Source organism: Oncorhynchus tshawytscha, linkage group LG12, assembly GCF_018296145.1.
Source record: "Oncorhynchus tshawytscha isolate Ot180627B linkage group LG12, Otsh_v2.0, whole genome shotgun sequence".
Lineage (NCBI taxonomy): Eukaryota > Metazoa > Chordata > Actinopteri > Salmoniformes > Salmonidae > Oncorhynchus > Oncorhynchus tshawytscha.
In genome coordinates, this window is record NC_056440.1 from 19,988,668 (window position 1) to 20,011,440 (window position 22,773).

Genomic DNA, 22,773 nt, shown 5'->3' on the forward strand with positions numbered 1-22,773 from the left:
CAGACAGACAGACAGCTAGGCCGACCGACAGACACACAGACAGACAGACAGACAGACAGACAGACAGACAGACAGACAGACAGACAGACAGACAGACAGACAGACAGCTAGGCCGACCGACAGACAGACAGACTGACAGACAGCTAGGCCGACCGACAGACAGACAGACAGACAGACAGACAGACAGACAGACAGACAGACAGACAGACAGACAGGCAGGCAGGCAGGCAGGCAGCTCATTACCTGGTGGGCACAGGAACCTCTGTCAGTCCTCCCAGAGTGGTGGCCTGGGCCAGGCGGACAAAGGCTACAAAGGGCTTATCCAGGAAGTCCACTTCACCCACCAGAACATTAGATGCCTCAGCATCTCTAGGGATCTTTTTCATGAACTTATTCCTTAGCTATGGAGGGAGGGAATGAGGGAGGGAGGGGTAAGAAGGACAGTCAGAGAGAGTTGATACATCAGGGCATACTGTATATGGTATGGACACTGGATTTCTTGTCAGCATAACTGACAAGAACATTTTGAGATGAAATTTCATCATATTTTCAAGTTCAAGTTTCAAGTTTTTTTTATACATTTATACGCACATAAATATCCTAATATGACATTAATAAAGGATTCAGTTGTGACAGGGAAGACATTAGATATGTGTATACAATAGTGTTCTCCTGCTTGATGTTGTCATTGTGTTTTATCAATGCCCTTGGCCTTTCAACGATCCACTCACTGATCTGTTTGAAAATGTCATTACATTTCACCTCACTGCTGTTCTGGCAGCTTATGTTTTTGCTGGATAAAATAAACTATTCTCTGAGCATAACATTTAAAGCAATTCTAGTGAATGTAAAAAAAATACTACATCCATTGGAGACTGGGGCTTGACTGTGGGAAAGAAATGTGGCCGTATAACCTGAACTGACCGATCGCATGCGAAGGTGGGCTGCAAATGAGATACGAACGATCTCACCCGATATGAACGTACAATCCCAATGCCAATCCCAGTCTCTACATGTGAGGCAGCAGAGGCACGAGGATGGGACACTGAGAAGCACGTTTTCCCAATGGCAGCTCAATACTGACCCAGACAAACCTAGCACAGTCACGGGCTATGTCAGCTCATCTACGGAGGCCATTGCCAGCGACACACACGACACGTGGGCTATCACTAGCAAACTGGCACATGTGACCTACTGTTGATTCAAACATCCCCCTGCGACTACGTTAAGTAAAAACCACTCAACCAGAGAATAATAGTGGTTAGAGCGCTGCGTCAGTAACCAAAAAGTTGCTGGATCAAATCCCCGAGCTGACAAAGTAAAGATCTGTCATTCTGCCCCTGAGCAAGACAGTTTCCCGCGTGCCGAAGATGTGGATGTCGATTTAAGGCAGCCCCCCGCACCTCTCTGATTCAGAGGGGTTGGGTTAAATGCGGAGGACACATTTCAGTTGCATGCATTCAGTTGTACAACTGCCTAGGTATCCCCCTTCCCCTAATCAGTGAGGGTAGATTGGCATAGCCTGGAAATCAGCCTGGTTCTGCTTTACGCTGACCAAACAGATACAGGAACAGTCAGGTACCCAGAGATGTATTCATTGATGTGTCTACTGAGTTAAACATGGCATATTTGTCCAGCACATTATCTCAAGACAATTATTTGGGCATAATCTTGGCAGAGGCAACTGTTTCAACCCAATGCTCAGCACAATACACCTGACCTATCATTCAGGGAGGGTATTTCTCACTGGGTTTAAAGGCTACTGTTAAATCATCCTTAGACAACACTGAGTTGTATGCCCGCCGGCTCCCCAGATAACTCTGTGACACGAACACTAAAACAAACACAATCCAAGATTTAATTATAACAACACTGTTTCCATCGGGCTCCCCTGGCAACAATGAAACACAACTGTAATCCAAATCCTCTACTGCATATGTACAGAAAGTAACATTAGATTACGGGTTAAATGTTATTTAATACACTATATGTCATGTACAAGCACACATATACACTCAGTATAGCAAACATTAGGACCACCTTCCTAATATTGACTATATTTTGCCCTCAGAAGAGCCTCAATTCATCGTGCATGGACTCTTCAAGGTGTTGAAAGCGTTCCACAGCGATGCTGGCCCATGTTGACTCCAATGCTTCCCACAGGTGTGTCAAGTGAGCTGGATGTCCTTTGGGTAGTTTGATACACACTGGAAACTGCTGAGCGGGAAAAACCCAGCAGCGTTGCAGTTCTTGACACAAAACAGTGCGCCTGGCACCTACTACCATACCCCGTTCAAAGGAAGTTCAATCTTTTGTCTTGTCCATTCACCCTCTGAATGGCACACATACACAATCCATGTCTCAATTGTCTCAAGGCTAAAAAAATCATTCTCCTTCCCTACATCTACACTGATTGAAGTGGATTTAACAAGTGACATCAATAAGGGATCATAGCGTTCACATGGAGTACACACACTCAACACATTGTGCTATTACAAAATAAGAAACATTCATTCCTGCATTAAAAACACTCAGGTTGCAATTCAATCAAACAGCTTTGCAGAAAACTAACATCATCCCTGCTTAGAGATAATTACATTTTCAGTAATGTAACTAACCTAGATTAACCTACATGAAATAAATATACATTATATTATGACAATAATTCAGTAAAACCAGTCATTTCTCTGTGCAAGGACAATGTTTGATTGAATTGAGCCTGATGAGTTGTAATGTTGTATTAGTGGGTCACCTGGTCTGTGCTCGGAGTGTCTGAAATGTCATTCATGCTCCTACTTTGGGCATGACCTGCAAAACAACACAGTACATATCAACAATTGCTTAGGATATGGAGAGGGTTCTAATTATCAATGAAAAATTTGCAAATAATTTTTTGTTCAGTTTTTTCTTCTTCAAATGAATACCATGAAGTCGATGAAATATTGTCTAGTATAGTACATATTATTATATATTGTCTAGTATTCTAGAGCTTTAAACACATCTGAAAAGACAGGGAAATAATTGGATATTTAGAAGTGATAAAAGAAGTCAAAGGAAGAGAGAGTGAAAGAAAGAGAGAAAGAGAGACAAACAGGCTCTAGAGAGATGATGAAAGCAGTGAGAGGTACATAGAGATAGAGATATAAACTTATCTTGCTTTGGCAATGTTAGAGGTACAGAGAGGTACACAGAGAGAGAGAGGTAGAGAGAGAGAGGTACAGAGAGAGAATGAGAGAGGTACAGAGGGAGAGAGAGAAACAGAGAGAGAGAGGTACAGAGAGAGAAAAAGAGGTTCGGAGAGAGAGAGAGAGAGAGAGAGAGAGAGAGAGAGGTACAGAGAGAGAGAGAAAGGTACAGAGAGAGAGTGACCTAAATCGACAGTACACTGTGGCTAAATATTTGACCATGGTTACTGATCAAAACCGAAAACCTTCACAAAGTATAGGCTCAGTGAGCACAGCCTTGCCATTGAGAAGGGTAGACACAGAAAAACTTGGCTCCCTGTAGAGGAAAGGCTGTGCAACCACTGCACAACAGCAGAACCTGAGACAGAACTGCATTTCCTGACAAAATGTCAAAAATATAAAACAATTAGAGAGTGTCATTTCCCCAAATTTGAAACACTTATTCAAGGTTTCAAAGACCTCTCTGATGAGAGTAGGCTACCCGTCCTGTTGGGGGAGGACGCAGAGAGCTGTGGGTTGGCAGCGTACTACATTGCTGCCTGCCATAAGTTGAGGGACAGTGTCTGACAGACCAATCAACCTGCACATGTACTCCATTGTATGCTTATTGTTATTGTTGAATGTATGGCTATTTTGACAATTGGTTATTGTTGTTACTGTTGTCCCGTTGACAATTTTGATTCTCATTTTTATATTGTAAATATCCAAAATAAGCTTTGGCAATATGTACATTGTTATGTCATGCCAATAAAGCAAATTGAATTGAATTGAATTGAGTGAGAGAGGGATGTACAGGAGAGAGAGGGATGTACAGAGAGAGAGAGGGATGTACAGAGAGAGAGAGGGATGTACAGAGAGAGAGAGGGATGTACAGAGAGAGAGAGAGAGAGAGAGGACAGAGAGAGAGAGAGGTACAGAGTGAGAGAGGTACATAGAGAGAGAGAGAGAGGTACAGAGAGAGAGAGAGGGATGTACAGAGAGAGAGAGAGGACAGAGAGAGAGAGGTACATAGAGAGAGAGAGAGAGGTACAGAGAGAGAGAGAGAGAGGTACATAGAGAGAGAGAGAGAGGTACATAGAGAGAGAGAGAGGGATGTACAGAGAGAGAGAGGTACATAGAGAGAGAGAGAGAGGACAGAGAGAGAGAGGACAGAGAGAGAGAGGACAGAGAGAGAGAGGACAGAGAGAGAGAGGTACATAGAGAGAGAGAGAGAGAGGGATGTACAGAGAGAGAGAGGTACATAGAGAGAGAGAGAGACAGGTACATAGAGAGAGAGAGAGAGAGAGGTACATAGAGAGAGAGAGAGGGATGTACAGAGAGAGAGAGGTACATAGAGAGAGAGAGAGAGAGAGGACAGGGAGAGAGAGAGGTACAGAGTGAGAGAGGTACATAGAGAGAGAGAGAGAGGTACAGAGAGAGAGAGGTACAGAGAGAGAGAGAGAGAGGTACAGAGAGAGAGAGAGGGATGTACAGAGAGAGAGAGAGGGATGTACAGAGAGAGAGAGAGGATGTACAGAGAGAGAGAGGTACATAGAGAGAGAGAGAGAGGTACAGAGAGAGAGAGAGGGATGTACAGAGAGAGAGAGAGGACAGAGAGAGAGAGGTACAGAGAGAGAGAGAGAGGTACAGAGAGAGAGAGAGGGATGTACAGAGAGAGAGAGGTACAGAGTGAGAGAGAGGGATGTACAGAGAGAGAGAGGTACATAGAGAGAGAGAGAGAGGTACATAGAGAGAGAGAGAGTGGTACAGAGAGAGAGAGAGGGATGTACAGAGAGAGAGAGAGGACAGAGAGAGAGAGGTACATAGAGAGAGAGAGAGAGGGATGTACAGAGAGAGAGAGGTACATAGAGAGAGAGAGAGAGGACAGAGAGAGAGAGAGGGATGTACAGAGAGAGAGAGAGGTACAGAGTGAGAGAGGTACATAGAGAGAGAGAGAGAGGTACAGAGAGAGAGAGAGGGATGTACAGAGAGAGAGAGAGGACAGAGAGAGAGAGGTACATAGAGAGAGAGAGAGAGGGATGTACAGAGAGAGAGAGAGGTACATAGAGAGAGAGAGAGAGGACAGAGAGAGAGAGAGGTACAGAGTGAGAGAGGTACATAGAGAGAGAGAGAGGTACAGAGAGAGAGAGGTACATAGAGAGAGAGAGAGAGGTACAGAGAGAGAGAGAGGGATGTACAGAGAGAGAGAGAGAGAGAGAGAGAGGACAGAGAGAGAGAGAGGTACAGAGAGAGAGAGAGGGATGTACAGAGAGAGAGAGAGGGATGTACAGAGAGAGAGAGAGAGAGAGAGGTACAGAGAGAGAGAGAGGGATGTACAGAGAGAGAGAGAGAGAGGACAGAGAGAGAGAGAGGTACAGAGAGAGAGGTACATAGAGAGAGAGAGAGAGAGGTACAGAGAGAGAGAGAGAGGACAGAGAGAGAGAGGACAGAGAGAGAGAGAGGTATAGAGAGAGAGGTACAGAGAGAGAGAGAGAGAGAGAGAGAGAGAGAGAGAGATGTACAGAGAGAGAGATGTAGAGAGAGAGAGAGGGGGGGACACAGAGAGAGAGAGAGAGGTACAGAGAGAGTGAGGGAGAGGTGCAGAGAGAAAAACAACAACAGGAAGATTTATCTATCCAAAATGAGATGTATGGGTAAACCACTTCCCCAATCTTTTTGGCTATGAAACAAAGAACAAAGAGCAAAACATGTACATGATCAAATACATATCTTAGAATCAAATAAAGACTACCAGAACCCACTGGATTCTCCAATTACCTTGAATGAGCTACAGGACCAAATAAAAATCCTCCAACCCAAAAAGGCCTGTGGTGTTGATGGTATTCTCGATGAAATGATCAAATATACAGACAACAAATTCCATTTGGCTATACTAAAACTCTTTAACATCATCCTTAGCTCTGGCATCGTCCCCAATATTTGGAACCAAGGACTGATCACCCCAATCCACAAAAGTGGAGACAGATTTGACCCCAATAACTACCATGGGATATGCGTCAACAGCAATCTTGGAAAAATCCTCTGCATTATCATTAACAGCAGACTCATACATTTCCTCAGCTTTTTACCAAATTACCATACAACAGACCATGTATTCACCCTGAACACCCTAATTGACAAACAAACAAACCAAAACAAAGGCAAAGTCTTCTCATGCTTTGTTGATTTCAAAAAGCCTTTGACTCAATTTGGCATGAGGGTCTGCTATACAAATTGATGGAAAGTGGTGTTGGGGGTAAAACATACGACATTATAAAATCCATGTACACAAACAACAAGTATGCGGTTAAAATAGGCAAAAAACACACTTCCCACAGGGCCATGGGGTGAGACAGGGATGCAGCTTAAGCCCCACCCTCTTCAACATAAATATAAACAAATTGGCGAGGGCACTAGAAAATTCTGCAGCACACGGCCTCACCCTACTAGAATCTGAGGTCAAATGTCTACTGTTTGCTGATCATCTGGTGCATCTGTCACCAACCAAGGAGGGCCTACAGCAACACCTAGATATTATGCACAGATTCTGCCAGACCTGGGCCCTGACAGTTAATATCAGTCAGACCAAAATAATGGTGTTCCAAAAGGTCCAGTCCCCAGGACCACAAATACAAATTCCATCTAGACACCATTGCCCTAGAGCACACAAAAAACTATACATACCTTGGCCTAAACATCAGCGCCACAGGTAACTTCCACAAAGCTGTGAACGATCTGAGAGACAAGGCAAGAAGGGCATTCTATGCCATCAAAAGTAACATAAAATTCAACATACCAATTAGGATCTGGCTAAAAATACTTGAATCAGTTATAGAACACATTGCCCTTTATTGTTGTGAATTCTGGGGTCCAATCACCAACCAAGAAATCACAAAATGGGACAAACACCAAATTGAGACTCTTCTGCAAAAATATCAAACACCAAATAATGCATGCAGAGCAGAACTAGGCTGATACCCGCTAATTATCAAAATCCAGAAAAGAGACGTTAAATTCTTCAACCACCTAAAAGGAAGCGATTCCCAAACCTTCAATAACAAGCCATCACCTACAGAGAGATGAACCTGGAGAAGAGTCCCCTAAGCAAGCTGGTCCTGGGGCTCTGTTCACAAACACGAACACAGCCCACAGAGCCCCAGGACAGCAACACAATTAGACCCAACCAAATCATGAGAAACAAAAAGATAATTACTTGACACATTGGAAAGAATTAACAAAAAAAACAGAGCAAACTAGAATGCTATTTGGCCCTAAACAGAGAGTACACAGTGGCAGAATACCTGACCACCGTGGCTGACCACAACTTAAGGAAAGCTATGACTATGTACAGACTCAGTGTGCATAGCCTTGCTATTGAGAAAGGCTGCCGCAGGCAGACCTGGCTCTCAAGAGAAGACATGCTATGTGCACCCTGCCCACAAAATGAGGTGGGAACTGAGCTGTACTTCCTAACCTCCTGCCAAATGTATGACAATTTAAGAGACACATATTTCCCTCAGATTACACAGATCCACAAAGAATTCTAAAACAAACATGATTTTGATAAACTCCACAGTGTGCCATCACCGCAGCAAGATGTGTGACCTGTTGCCACAAGAAAAGGTCAACCAGTGATGAACAAACACCATTGTAAATACAACCCATATTTATGCTTATTTATTTCCCCTTTAGCACTTTCACTATTTGTACATCGATACAACACTCTATATATACATAATATGACATTTGTAATGTCTTTATTATTTTGAAACTTCTGTATGTTAAATGTTTACTGTTCATTTTTAGTGTTTATTTCACTTTTGTATATTATCTACCTCACTTGTTTTGGCAATGTTAACATATGTTCCCCATGCCAATAAAATCCCTTGAATTGAATTGAATTGAGAGAGAGAATTCAAAAACAAACCTGATTTTGATAAACTCCCATATCTACTGGGTGAACTACCACAGTGTGCAATTACAACAGCAAGATTTGTGACCTGTTGCCACAAGAAAAGGTCAACCAGTGAAGAACATACACCATTGTAAATGCAACCCATATTTATGTTTATTTATTTTCCCTTTTATACTTTAACCACAACAACACATCGTTGCATAATATGTGTCATATGAGCCTTTAATTCTCTATTTTGGTTAGGTCGGGGTGTGACTAGGGTGGATGATCTAGTGTGTTTATATCTATGTTGGCCTGGTATGGTTCCCAATCAGAGGCAGCTGTTTATCGTTGTCTCTGATTGGGGATCATATTTAGGCAGCCATTTCCCAACTGTGTTTTGTGGGATCTTGTTTTTGAGTTAGTTTGTTTCCTTTTGTTTTTGTAAGTTTCACAAAAATAAAGATGTGGAACTCAGAGCACGCTGCGCCTTGATCCGTCTCTACACACAATATGACATTTGTAATGTCTTTATTCTTTTGGAACTTCTGTGAGTGTAATGTTTACTGTTCATTTTTTTGTTTATTTCACTTTTGCATTTTATCTACTCCATTTGCTTTGGCAATGTCAACATATATTTCCCATGCCAATAAAGTCCTTTGAATTGAATTGAAAGAGATGTAGCGAGAGAAGTACAGAGAGAGAGGTACAGAGAGAGACAGAGGAGCAGGCAGACTCACGCAGACGACCATAGCCTCCTGGCTGTGATTTCATGCGGAGGTCTTCTGTGGAGCGGTTGAATGCGGCTGCTGCACCTGGACTACGGGCTGAGGAGGGAATACAAGTAAAGAAGACAGCTGAACAAGATTATAATTTCCCCTTGGGGATAAATAACGTTTGTTGAATTGAATTGAATAAAACTGAGATTATTGCATGAAAAGATGTGTGGTCAATTGCAATTTATGAAAGTGTAAGACAGCCTGGGCAGTGGGCATACAATTTGATGTTTTAATGTATATAAGTAGAATACAAATGTAACATTTAGGAAGTACTATAATGTGTCTCAAGCTACTGACGGCCATACTTGACCAGAGAGCAGAGGGACACTCACGGGCACCACCACCGCTGGCCTTGCCCATGTCAGCCAGAGAGCGGTGGATGGGCTTTTTGGTCTGGTGCCTGTGCTTCCTCAGGAGGACAAAACTGATCTTCTCTCTCAGGTCAGGAGATAGCATGCCCTCGTCTACCTGCTGCTCAATGATTTCATCTGGAGGAGAATGTGGTCTTATTATTGTTTGTGTAGAATCACTCACGATCATCACTTCATTTCCTTCTTGGTACCATAACACCTTTCTTGTCAACAACTGAAGGCTACTAGCATCTTAATTTGAGCCACTTTGCTACAGCAGGAAAACAATCCTGCAGCAACAGGAAATGTGAATTATTATGTAGATTATAATTCATGGACATTTTTGTAGAGGTTGATACAAAATGTTGTACGAGAAAATCAAGTCTGAAATTTGTAAGTGGTAATTACAATCTTCCAAAGCCTTTTTAAACCTCAAAAACACTACAAGTTTTACATTTCCTGTATTGCAGGTAAGTTCTCATGCAATAGGGTGATCAAATTAAGATCCTACATCTGTACACATTAAGCTAACTCTTCTTAGAAGGGCAACCATGCTGAAATGCCTCTGCTTGTCAATTGTGACAGAGACTTGAAATTTTTTACAGTACTACGTCTTAACATTAGGCAAGAATCACACATATGGCATGCATTAGTGCTCTGTACAAAGGAGTTTGTGTTGCTCACCAACTATCTGTGGAAGTGAGTATCCCTCCAGATCAAGCAGCACAGTGCCGGTCTGTATACAGGTCCTCAGCTCAAACAGACTGTGCAGGGACAGGGTGGACACATGGGGCTTGCTCCACCTCTCTCCTCCCTCCTCCACCTTCTCTTCAAACTTCACCCACCTGGACCACAGCACAGGGACAGATAGAGGACATGAGTTGGAGGCGTCAAATGAGTTGGAAGTTAAAAATGACTAATGTTGAATCTGGTATTAGGTCAACACTGACTGAAAACACTGACTGCACTTAGACATTCAGTAGCTCAGACATTCAGTACCTCAGACATTCAGTAGCTCAAACATTCAGTACCTCAGACATTCAGTACCTCAGACATTCAATAGCTACGACATTCAGTAGCTCAGACATTCATGCATTCAAAATTGGAATGACATCTGTCTATGCTGAAGGAATGGGACAATTTGTTTTATGGCATGTATTTTTGGTATCACCATGCACATGTTAAAATATAAATTAGCCTATACTACAGTTGACTCAGAAGTTGATAACATAGACTGTCAACGTCTTGGCATGAACTTGTTTTGGCATGAACAGATTTGACATTGGCTGGATTCTACTGTACGTTTCTGTTATGATTCTGTAGGTCTGTGTGAGTAATCTGTTATGATTCTGTAGGTCTGTGTGAGTAATCTGTGGGTCAGCAGTCACCTAGCAGACTCTTTCCACTCCAGCTCATCCCCGTCCTGCTGCAGCGTGTCCATCTCAGTGAACAGTGTGGGGGTGGGCATGTCATCCTCCTCTCCCAGGATATAGCGCAGCCGCTCAGCTGCAGGGGACACTGGGATGAACACACACACGCACACACAGGACACACACACCAGTCACACACACACGTCCGATATCATCACTGATGTCAGACTCATATTTACTCTGGAGATGTTTTCTTTATTTTGACTTTTATGGGTCAGAAATCTAAGCGTGCTTAATCTTTTCCCAGTTTAGCCACTTATTAGTTTCAAGAAATGGTGTAACGGCAGACGGTGATGATCACATTTCCTAATATCGAAAAGAAAGAATTTGACTGGCTTGTTGTTGTAATTCCTCACACACATTATTATTTAGGGATGGTTTGCTGACACATCAGAAAGTGTTGAACTTGTCTTCCCCTTTCATTCCACTTAAATGGTAATGATCTGATCTTGAGCTTGACAGCATTTCTATTAATCCAACAGGAACACCCATAACCAGAGGGTTTGGTCTCCACAACGAGCGGTCAATGCTTAGGCTAACTCAGCGACCTGGCTTGTCACATTACAACCTCAATATAGGGGATAATGGGGTGTGTTGAGACGTTCTACAGATTCAGCATCACTACGTCAAGGGAAATATAGTATTTTTTCGAACAAAGATATCTATTTTTCAGGATGCTGTGTATCCCTGGAAATAATCTGAATTAATTAAAAAGTAACAACATAGCTTGTCCAGAAAAAGTGATCTCTTGGCACAACTTGGCAGATCGAAACAGGTAAATATGAGGTCAATTGAGCATTGGTTCAGGGTAAGTGGAGCCGCCTTGGGGTAAGTGGGTGCCGGTGTCCTGTGACTGGGTGATGGTGCTTGTAGGTCAAAGTTTAATTAATGGAATGGGGGTGTGATATATGATCTTAAATGTATGCCTACATTCAGATATAGATTTCTCTATTCAATATCACTTACCCTTCCATCTCTTGACCAGTTATCTGGGACAGGGATGTTTCAATCTGCCAATTCATTGGCAAGTTCTCTGCATTTGAGGCTACTAAGCCCATGAAACTGGCCCACGAGATTCTTGATTTGTTTATCATGCTCAGACTCCAAGTCATCAGATGAGACCTTGTGTTCCTCTGCTACTCTGTCACAGACTCACTTTCACACAGCTACATGTTTGTTTTATTTGTTTGTCACTGTACCTCTTCAGTGTCATTCAGTCTATTTTTTCCGCCCATGCTAGTTGCTTGTACTCTTATGGACTTCTTCCCTTCTCTCACTTCCTTTGCTGCTCTGTCAAGAACCTCAAAGGGGGGGCTTGATGATGTCATCTCTGTAGCAATACAAATGCACTATCTTGAGTTCATATGGATGACACCTTGCTAAAGTACGATGAATTTGTGCATAAAACTGACTAAACGTGTTGAAGACTATCTGACTGAAGGTTCTGGACTCAGACTGGGCCACGACAACACCAATAGGAGGAACAGACTTAGCTGTTGCCCAGCAACAGAGACTGACTGTTTGTACTAGAAATACAAGGAGGTGACTCCAACTGTAGTCCAACTGGATTTGTACCAGAACTTAGAACCTATCAGGGGTATGTAGTATGGTGGCCATTGGCTCATATTAGCCCATACAGATACAAGTATGCACTTTCATTCTAGGTTTAGGACCTCATATTGTAGCTGAGAGAGACCCCAACTGATGTATAAAACAATCTTAAAACTATCTACTTAGGTTTAGATACAAGCATCATAAAAACGTATGACACAATAAATTCACTTGAAAATGTGTTTTTTTTTCTCTAACATTTACATGAAGATTGACATAGATGTCCATAACTGTGTCCCAAATTACACTCTATTTCCTATATAGTGTACTACTTTTGACCTGAGCCCTATGGGTTATGGTCAGGAGTAGTGCACTAAATAGGGAACAAGGTGCCATTTGGGACACATTCCATATGTGGGTTGTAGTTAGCTGAGGGAAGGGAGCGTTGCACTGCAGCTGGTGGTCACAGTGTTCTAACCTAACCGACGGATGGACCAGAGCCGTCTATAAATTACACACTGAGCTGTAAAAAGCCATGATGGATCAATGGCTTTAAATCATTGTATCGACAGGAACTAACCCGGGAGTGAATTCCTGTTATATTGCCTGTTTGCATACAGTACCCACAAAAGTACCCACAAAAACCTCACTTGTCAGCCTATGGGGAAGGACCATAGAAACAGAATCCCATCATCATAGTGATTCTATTTCTATGTAGAAAGACAGTACATGTGAATGAGACAGAGCATATTACTTTTTCCCAATGCAGAAAACAACTACTGGGAAACAAATATTCAGCAACCATCACTCCTGTGTTCCGATGGCAGCTTCATTAAATAGTACCTGCAAAACACCAGTCTCAATGTCAACAGTGAAGAGGCGACTTCGGGATGCTGGCCTTCTAGGCAGAGTTCCTCTGTCCAGTGTCTGTGTTTTTTTGCCCATCTTAATCTTATATTTTTATTGGCCAGTCTGAGATATGGCTTTTTCTTTGCAACTCTGCCTAGAAGGCCAGCATCCCAGAGTCGACTCTTCACTGTTGACTTTGAGACTGGTGTTTTGCGGGTACTATATAATGAACCTGCCAGTTGAGGACTTGTGAGGCATCTGTTTCTCAAACTAGACACTCTAATGTACTTGTCCTCTTGCTCAGTTGTGCAACGGAGCCTCCCACTCCTCTTTCTAATCTGGTTAGAGACAGTTTGTGCTGTTCTATAAAGTGAGTAGTACACAGCGTTGTTTGAGATCTTCAGTTTCTTGGCAATTTCTTGCATGGAATAGCCTTCATTTCTCAGAACAAGAATAGACTGATGAGTTTCAGAAGAAAGTGCTTTGTTTCTGGCCATTTTGAGCCTGTAATTGAACCTACAAATGCTGATGCTCAAGATACTCAACTAGTCTAAAGAAGGCCAGTTTTATTGCTTCTTTAATCAGGACAACAGTTTTCATCTGTGCTAACATAATCACAAGAGGGTTTTCTAATGATCAATTAGCCTTTTAAAATGATAAACTTGGATTAGCTAACACAACGTGCCATTGGAACACAGGAGTGATGGTTGCTGATAATGGGCCTCTGCAAGCCTATGTAGATATACCATTAAAAATCAGCCGTTTCCAGCTACAATAGCCATTTACAACATTAACATTAACATGTCTACACTGTATTTCTGATCAATTTGATGTTATTTTAATGGACAAAAAAATGTGCTTTTCTTTCAAAAACAAGGACATTTCTAAGTGACCCCAAACTTTTGAACGGTAGTGTATATTTTTTAAACCCTTACGTATTTATCCAACTGTAATAAAAACACTGACACAAACAGTTTTCAAAGTGTGAGAAAATGACAGGTACGGGTAGACAGAGAGACTGTCGCTACTGTAAGCAGTTTCAGTTTCACTCACTTTCCCGAAATTCTCTTTATTCAGCATTTTCTAAGCTTTCATCTCCCAAAATGTTGTTGTCCTGAAGGTACTTTGGTACGACTCACAACCTTCAAACAGCTTCTAATCTTATAGGGATAGTTCCACAAAACAACATATTTATGTGGAACTGAACTATACCTTGTATTTCCTTCTTCTCACAAATATATTCAAACATAGTGTTCCTTTAATTCCTGTGTAACAGCCCTCTCCTAAAATTGCAGCCATGCAGATGCTCTCTTACACCAGCTAACAAGCTGACTGAGATTAACAACAGCTGCATATTCATACTACTGTGCTGCTTTGAACTCAGTTACACCACATAAAGTGATGTGGACAGCTTCACCTAGCAATTTAACCAGGTCAGCATTCTGGCCAAGGGATGCAATTCCAACCAAACCTGATTTATGTTTTATTTTAGTTCCTGTAAGCATTACAGATCCACTTCCTCATACAGGAAAACATATGCAGTTATCTACATTTGACATTTCAGCCAATTTAGCAGATGCTCTTTTCCAGAGGGACTTGCAGGATAAATTAGAGTTAAGTGCCTTGCTCAAGGGCTTTGCTTTCAATGACTGTCCCATCATGCTTAACCTCTAGGCTTCCTGCTGCCAAAAGGGAAATAACAACTGGCTATTGAATCTGAAATACTGTCTTCGTCAACTGTCCGGACCGTGCGTCACTGAGAGTTGTTATGATGCAGCCAGCGTCACAGGAGTTGTGACTTGTGGAGGGAATGGAATGAAATCAAATCAAACAAATGGAAACCATGTGTTTGATACCATTCATTCCATTCCATACTGTAGTGCAGCATAGTGACATGGACTCATCATGATTCACTTGTGATGTGATGCGTGAAGTGATTGGTTTTTATGGTGCATAGGCACTGGAGTGTGATGTGATTGAAGCCCAGGTAGTGCACTACATAGCGAATAGGGTGCCATTTGTCACGCAGACCATGACTAACTTGTGCGGTTGATGTCTTGAGGAACTTGAAGGTCATGTGGGTCCATGAGTCCCTCCTCTAGGTCCCTGTATCTGTCTCTGTCATCATGGTCATGGTGTCTATGGTGGTCGTAGTGTCTGTCCCCCCTCTCCTTGTCTGCTGCCTCACGGCCCCCCGCAGAACGTCTTCGCCGGCGTTTCCGTCTGTACCCACGAGGCACCGGGACACCGATGTAGATGTTCTGCTGGTCTGTGGACAAACGGTAATGCAAATTACATGAACATCAAAGTTGGTTACTGGGACACTAATGCAGATGGACTAATGGCCTGTAAACAAACCGTAATGTAAAGTCACATTAACATACATGATTTAAATCAGTCATTGAGGAGAACGTACTGCAAACATGTATTACAGAAACAGAACGTCCTAAAAAAGACATTCAACTGGGCTTAATAATAGTTTTACAATATCTAGAAAAGCCAAACAACAACCTTGACAGACTAACATAATCACGGAGTCCTGCCACATCACTCATTAATCCCTGGTACAGAAAGGGACATTTCCATAAGCGTTCAATCATTGAAACAAACAATGAATAAATTATGATACAGTGTTCATGTCTGTTTCTCTAATAAATAAACCATTCTCAAGTATTTTAGTCAGGGTTGAATGACAAAGAAAATGCATTCTTATCAATGATTTGCATGTAAAAGATTACTCTTCTTCTACACATTGTCTTTTCTTACATGACATACTTTGTCATGTTCTCCTGTCAGCTACTAACAGCAGGAACCATGTCAACGTTTGTGTTGTTTTACATTACTTTGATACCAACTGTACTGTCGCTTTGCAATGTACTCCTTTTTTAATATCAATGCATGATCAAGTTCATTTTATGCAACAACTCCAAACAACTGTTTGCCGAAAGGACCCCCCAAAAATGAACCTAGCATGTGAGGCCTGAGGGGGAAGCCAGATCTACTCAGGGTTTTCTAAAGTTATCCAGCTTCAGTTAGCTTCCCATTCCAGCTCAGGCTTCATCCATGCTAGGTGGATATTACTCTTCTGCCTGCCACTAACTCTAGCAGGCTTGTAACTGCGTGTGCATGTCGCACGTGACTAGTCGAATTCCCAACTCTTCATTGAGACAATGCTGAAACATCAAGCCATGGGCAAGTTAGTGTCATATTTTAATTTGTGCCGAAATCAAAACGAAAGAAAATCTTGCAAATTCAGCAGTCTTTTAGAAGTTCCGTCTACACAGCCTCCTCTTCCTAAAATAAAATAAAATCAAATCAAATTTTATTTGTCACATACACATGGTTAGCAGATGTTAATGCGAGTGTAGCGAAATGCTTGTGCTTCTAGTTCCGACAATGCAGTAATAACCAACAAGTAATCTAACTAACAATTCCAAAACTACTGTCTTATACACAGTGTAAGGGGATAAAGAATATGTACATAAGGATATATGAATGAGTGATGGTACAGAGCAGCATAGGCAAGATACAGTAGATGATATCGAGTACAGTATATACATATGAGATGAGTATGTAAACAAAGTGGCATAGTTAAAGTGGCTAGTGATACATGTATTACATAAGGATGCAGTCGATGATATAGAGTACAGTATATACGTATGCATATGAGATGAATAATGTAGGGTAAGTAACATTATATAAGGTAGCATTGTTTAAAGTGGCTAGTGATATATTTACATCATTTCCCATCAATTCCCATTATTAAAGTGGCTGGAGTTGAGTCAGTGTCAGTGTCAGTGTGTTGGCAGCAGCCACTCAATGTTAGTGGTGGCTGTTTAACAGTCTGATGGCCTTGAGATAGAAGCTGTTTTTCAGTCTCTCGGTCCCAGCTTTGATGCACCTGTACTGACCTCGCCTTCTGGATGATAGCGGGGTGAACAGGCAGTGGCTCGGGTGGTTGATGTCCTTGATGATCTTTATGGCCTTCCTGTAACATCGGGTGGTGTAGGTGTCCTGGAGGGCAGGTAGTTTGCCCCCGGTGATGCGTTGTGCAGACCTCACTACCCTCTGGAGAGCCTTACGGTTGAGGGCGGAGCAGTTGCCGTACCAGGCGGTGATACAGCCCGCCAGGATGCTCTCGATTGTGCATCTGTAGAAGTTTGTGAGTGCTTTTGGTGACAAGCCGAATTTCTTCAGCCTCCTGAGGTTGAAGAGGCGCTGCTGCGCCTTCTTCACGATGCTGTCTGTGTGAGTGGACCAATTCAGTTTGTCTGTGATGTGTATGCCGAGGAACTTAAAACTTGCTACCCTCTCCACTACTGTTCCATCGATGTGGATAGGGGGGTGTTCCCTCTGCTGTTTCCTGAAGTCCACAATCATCTCCTTAGTTTTGTTGACGTTGAGTGTGAGGTTATTTTCCTGACACCACCTAGTATTCTGATCGCTGGAAAATAAATGTTGAACTCAGAGAAAGGCTTCAATCGCATAGGAAAATCAGGGAATGCTGTGTCTGTTTTTCAGAGACATGGCTTACGGACAATTCACTTGACTCTGCTATTCAACCAGACGGCTTTTCCATTTTCCATATGGATTGAACGGCGGCTTCTGGTAAGTGCAGGGGGAAGGGTATGCATCCTCATCACAAAACATCTCAAGCTCCTGGTCACCCAACCTGGAGTTTTTCATGCAGAAAATATGCAGAAGGAATTCCTGTGTTGTTATCACAGTGTGTACCTACCGCCACAAGCAAACATCAAGGCGGAACTCAGCGAACTGTACAAGGACATTAGCCAGCAAGAATCCTCTCACCCAGAAGCAGTCTTTATTGTCGCAGGAGATTTTAAAACAAAGTATCACCAACGTGTATCCTGCATCATGAGAGGAAACAATGTGATGGACCATGTATATACAAACATCCGTGACAGAGGCAGAATCAATGCTGCAGGACTGTTTTGAGAATACTGATTGGAATATGTTCAAAGAGTCTACTCAGGACTCATCCATCAACATTGAGGAATATATATAATCAGTCACAGGCTTCATTAGGAATGTGTTAATGATGTTGTAACAACACTAACAATCTGTACATACTCAAACCAAAAACCCTGGATGAATGGTGAAATCCGTACCATGCTAAGAGCCCATACTGCAGCATTCAATGTCGGCAGAACAAATGACTCGTTGACGCGCAAAGCTTACAAGTCAAGCAGGTAAAACTCCGCAAAAAGATGATACAAACACAAACTTGAATCGATGTTCGACAACTCAGAATTCCGACGCATGTGGCAAAGACTACAGGCTATCAGGGACTACAAAGGCAGATCCAGATGTGTGGTGCTCACTGAAGGCTCTAGCTGCTCCAGATGACCAGGTGCTTTTGCTCTCCAAGGCTGACATGAGGAAAACTCTAAAAAGATTAAATACTTACCAAGCCACCGGGCCAGATGGCATCCCTGGCCGGGTGTGTGTTAACCAGCTGGTGGGCATCTTCTCTGACATCTTCAACCTGTCCTTGTCCCAGGCTGTAGTCCCCACTTGCTTCAAGGACACCACCATTGTCCCCATGCCCAAAACCAATGTGACATGCCCAAATGACATGCCCAAATGCCCATGCCCTCACTCACCACTGGCATCATGAAGTACTTCAAGAGGCTGGTCATGGACCACATCAAGGCCAGCATGCTAGCCACACTGGACCCACTCCAATTTACCTACAGCTCCAACAGAAATGCCATTTCCATCGCTATTCACACGATCCTAATACACCTGGACAAGAGGAACACCTATGTGAGAATGCTATTCATTGACTACAGTTCAGCATTCAACACTATTGTTCCTCCAAGCTCATCACCAATCTCAGAATAATGGGTCTGGACACTGCCCTCTGCACCGGGATCCTGGATCCTGGATCCTGGATCCTGGACTCCCTGATGGGCAGACCACAAGCTGTGAGGATTGGCAACAGCACCTCCTCCACAACGACTTCGAACACAGCCCCCCCCACCCCCCACCCCGCAGGGGTGTGTCCCCAGCCCTCTGCTGTACTCCCTGTTCCCCCATGACTGTGTTGCTTTGCACGACACCAACTACATCATCAAGTTTTCTGATGACACCACGGTTGTAGGACTGATAACCAACAACAACGATTCAGCCTATAGGGAGGAGGTAAGTGAACTGGCATTGTGGTGCTAGGACAACAACCTGTCCTTCAACATCAGCAAAACAGAGGAGTTCTAGAAGCAGAGGAGGGAACAAGCCCTGATCCACATCAACGGGACTGCATTAGAGAGAGTCAGCAGTTTTAAGTTCCTGCGCGTCCCCATCACAGATAACTTGACATGGACCAACAACACCCCCACTCTTGTCAAGAGGGCTCAACAGCGCCTTTACCCCCTAAGGCGGCTTAAGAATTTTGGCTTTCCACCCCGGGTCCTTGACAAATACTACTGCTGCACCATCGAGAGCATACTGACCAGTTGCATTATGGCCTGGTATGGGAATTGCTCGGTCCATGACCGCAAGGCCCTCCAGTGTGTGGTGAAGTTTGCCAAGTATCTCACTGGGACTGTGCTCCCACCCATCCAGGAAATATATTTGTAACGGTGCCTGAGGAAGTCCCAGGGAATCATCAAGGACCACACACAACCCAGCCATGAGCTGTTCAATCCCTTACTGTCAGGCAGACGTTATAGAAGCATGAGGTCTCATACCAAAAGGCTCAGAGGCTGTTTCTATCTACAAACCATCAGAATGCTAAACACTTGAACTGGACTGACCACCTGCTCTGATTCTCCGCACACATGCACTCACTCACGCACACAGACAGACACACATCCACACACACATACACACACACAGGCACGCACCCACACACACACACGCAGGCACGCACCCACACACACACACACACACACACACACACACACACACACACACACACACACACACAGACACAGTCTTGTACAGCTAACAATGGAACACACAATTCAGTCCCATTCAACATCCAATTTTCTCTAACCCCTAACCCTAGACCTAACTCTAACCTAACCCATACTCTTACCCTAACCATAAACGTAACCCTAACCCTAACCCAAAAACCTAACTTTAACCTTAAACCTAACTCTAGTGTCACGCCCTGATCTGTTTCACCTGTCTTTGTGATTGTCTCCACCCTCCTCCAGGTGTCGCCCATCTTCCCCATTATCCCCTTTGTATTTATACCTGTGTTCCCTGTTTGTCTGTTTCCAGTTTGTTTTGTTCCTCAAACCTGCCAGCATTTTTCCCCTTGCTCCTGCCTTGTCTATATTCCTGTTTTCTAATTTTCCTGGTTTTGTCCTTTCGGCCTGCCCGGACCCTGAGCCTGCCTTCCATCCTGTACCTTTGCCCTCTACTCTGGATTACCGACCTCTGCCTGCCCTGACCCTGAGCCTGCCTGCCATCCTGTACCTTTGACCTCTACTCTGGATTACCAACCTCTGCCTGACCTGACCCTGAGCCTGCCTGCCATCCTGTACCTTTGCCTGCCTGTGTTCGAAATTAATAAACTTTTGTTACTTCGACATTGTCTGCACATGGGACTCACCTTCAAACTTGATACCTAGCTCCTAACCCTAAAGCTAAGCCTAGCTCCTAACCCTAACCTTAAACCTAATTATAACGCAAACATTAATTTTAACCTGAATCCTAAACCCATTAGAAATAGCATTTGACCCAGTTGGTTAAATTGTTTTTTGTTTACTATTCTTGTGGGGACTTCTGTTAAACACATCCATCACAACTGCTGCCACTAGATTCTTAGTTACTATTGATAATACTGCACAATTTAAACACTTGCGCCCCGATCCCCCATTCCCCTATACTCGTGTAAATATTAGACTATAAATTGTGTCTTCCTGTATTATACTTATGCTAAAATGTTTATTATATTCTACTGAGCCATTTACTTTATGTTCGTATTCTTATATTTTATTATTTATTATTGTTGTTGCATTGTCGAGAAGGAACCCGCAAGTAAGAATTTATTTGGACGGTGTGTACCATGTGTACCCTGTACATACAACTAATAAAACTTGAAACATGAAAAGTCTGTGACATCCGCCTCAGTGCAAAGCTAAATACAGAGAAATCAATGCTGGAACAACAACATACAGCCCTGCTGGAAATACACACATCCCTGTTGGCAAATGGATAGATAGGGGCCTGCTTAGGACATGGTGAACCGCACTGAAAGTACATACACACATGCACACTCATATTCACATGTAAAATGGTATCCAATGCCCATCATGATAGGTCTATTGTACATTATACATCATGTATATTTTATTGTAGACGAGGACAGTTTCCTAATGTACTGTGCTGTGTCTCACTTACCCTCCTCCTCATCATATCCATGGTGAATGCCCCCCATACCCCGGTCTCCCATACCCCGGTCTCCCATTCGCTCATGGTCCATCCTGGAAAAAAAGAAAGACAGAAAGGGGAAGATCTGTGTAAAGAACTGTGTGTATTTAGCACAGTTCACACAATCTTAGTTGACAACCCATCGGTTTCTACGATCAATCAGAGTGGTTAGAATGTATTTGCGTTCTAGAAATCATCGGAGAGGTACTCAGATTCAGACACATTGCGGAGAAGAAAATATTGTCAGTGAGCATTTGGCCGGAGAAAAAGTTTGGATAGCCAGGCAATACACAATGATCATGTTCACAAATTACAGGTCAGTGTGTGTACAGACTGAATGCTGAACATTTCCCATATCTGGGAGACTCTGAGAATGTAGCGAACATGTCAAGGATTTGAAGGGCGAGACAGTTCACATATACTGTATGCACTTAGAAGAGTGCTTGCATGGTTGTGACTGACTATATAGCTACTATTGTGTTTGTGTGCGTGTGTGAGTGTCCGTGCATGTGTGTGTGTGTGTGTGTGTGTGTGTGTGTGTGTGTGTGAGTGTGTGTCTGTGTGTGTGTCTGTGTGTGTGTGTGTGTGTGTGTGTGTGTGTGTGTGTGTGTGTGTGTGTGTGTGTGTGTGTGTGTGTGTGTGTGTGTGTGTGTGTGTGTGTGAGACCCAACTGAGCAGTAAGCCATGTGCATTGACCTGCATGTGAGGCTGCTGCTGCTGAGGATCACAGATCAATGTGGAAATAATTAAATGGCAGGTCAACTCAATGGAAATGTAATAATTAAAACAGATGAGCAGAGTACTTCATGCACGTGACATTTTGACATACCACTAGATATGGGGTAAAGCCATTCACAATACTTAGGCTTCTCATGTTTGTGTGTCTTACTATTCCCAGGTAACATCATAACGTGGCACACAAAGTTCATAAACAATACTGACTAAACTATACATTCATAAAGTAGCCTGAGGGCATTTCCATGTAAAAAGCCCCATGAGGTTCATAGGGGCACAACACATTTGAAATCAAATGAAAGAGTCTATTTAAAAAAAATTAAAAAGAAGATTTATTTATTTGATTTCTGGTCAAACAGATGGAAAAGGGGTCTTAGAAAACATCTGTCAGATAAAGTCTTAAAAGGTGTTAGAAATATATCAGAACACAACAATGTTGAAGTAAAGACTCCTGCCAACTAATATCAGCACATATTTAGCTTTGCAGAAATGATTTATCTTCTGGACAACCCCTCCCTCTTTCTCTTCTCTCTGTCCAGTTAATGTCAACACTACCAACTATTACTGACACCTACCCATGAGTCCCCTTTCTTTCCATATATTGTACTGTAACCTGCC

General features: G+C 42.9%; 1 protein-coding gene across 1 annotated transcript in view; it reads right to left on the reverse strand.

Annotated features, from left to right (window-relative positions):
• The window catches only part of LOC112266094 (electrogenic sodium bicarbonate cotransporter 4-like), a 39,836-nt gene extending 18,364 nt beyond the window's left edge, over nucleotides 1–21,472 (reverse strand). The window contains exons 1-8 of the mRNA XM_042331159.1: nucleotides 21,391–21,472; nucleotides 15,059–15,286; nucleotides 10,576–10,705; nucleotides 9,872–10,032; nucleotides 9,170–9,325; nucleotides 8,799–8,885; nucleotides 2,753–2,808; nucleotides 244–401 (exon numbers count right to left, since the gene is read on the reverse strand). Coding sequence (XP_042187093.1) covers nucleotides 244–401; nucleotides 2,753–2,808; nucleotides 8,799–8,885; nucleotides 9,170–9,325; nucleotides 9,872–10,032; nucleotides 10,576–10,705; nucleotides 15,059–15,286; nucleotides 21,391–21,472 — 1,058 coding nt within the window. The remainder of the gene's footprint in view (nucleotides 1–243; nucleotides 402–2,752; nucleotides 2,809–8,798; nucleotides 8,886–9,169; nucleotides 9,326–9,871; nucleotides 10,033–10,575; nucleotides 10,706–15,058; nucleotides 15,287–21,390) is intronic.
• Nucleotides 21,473–22,773: the final 1,301 nt, after the last annotated feature.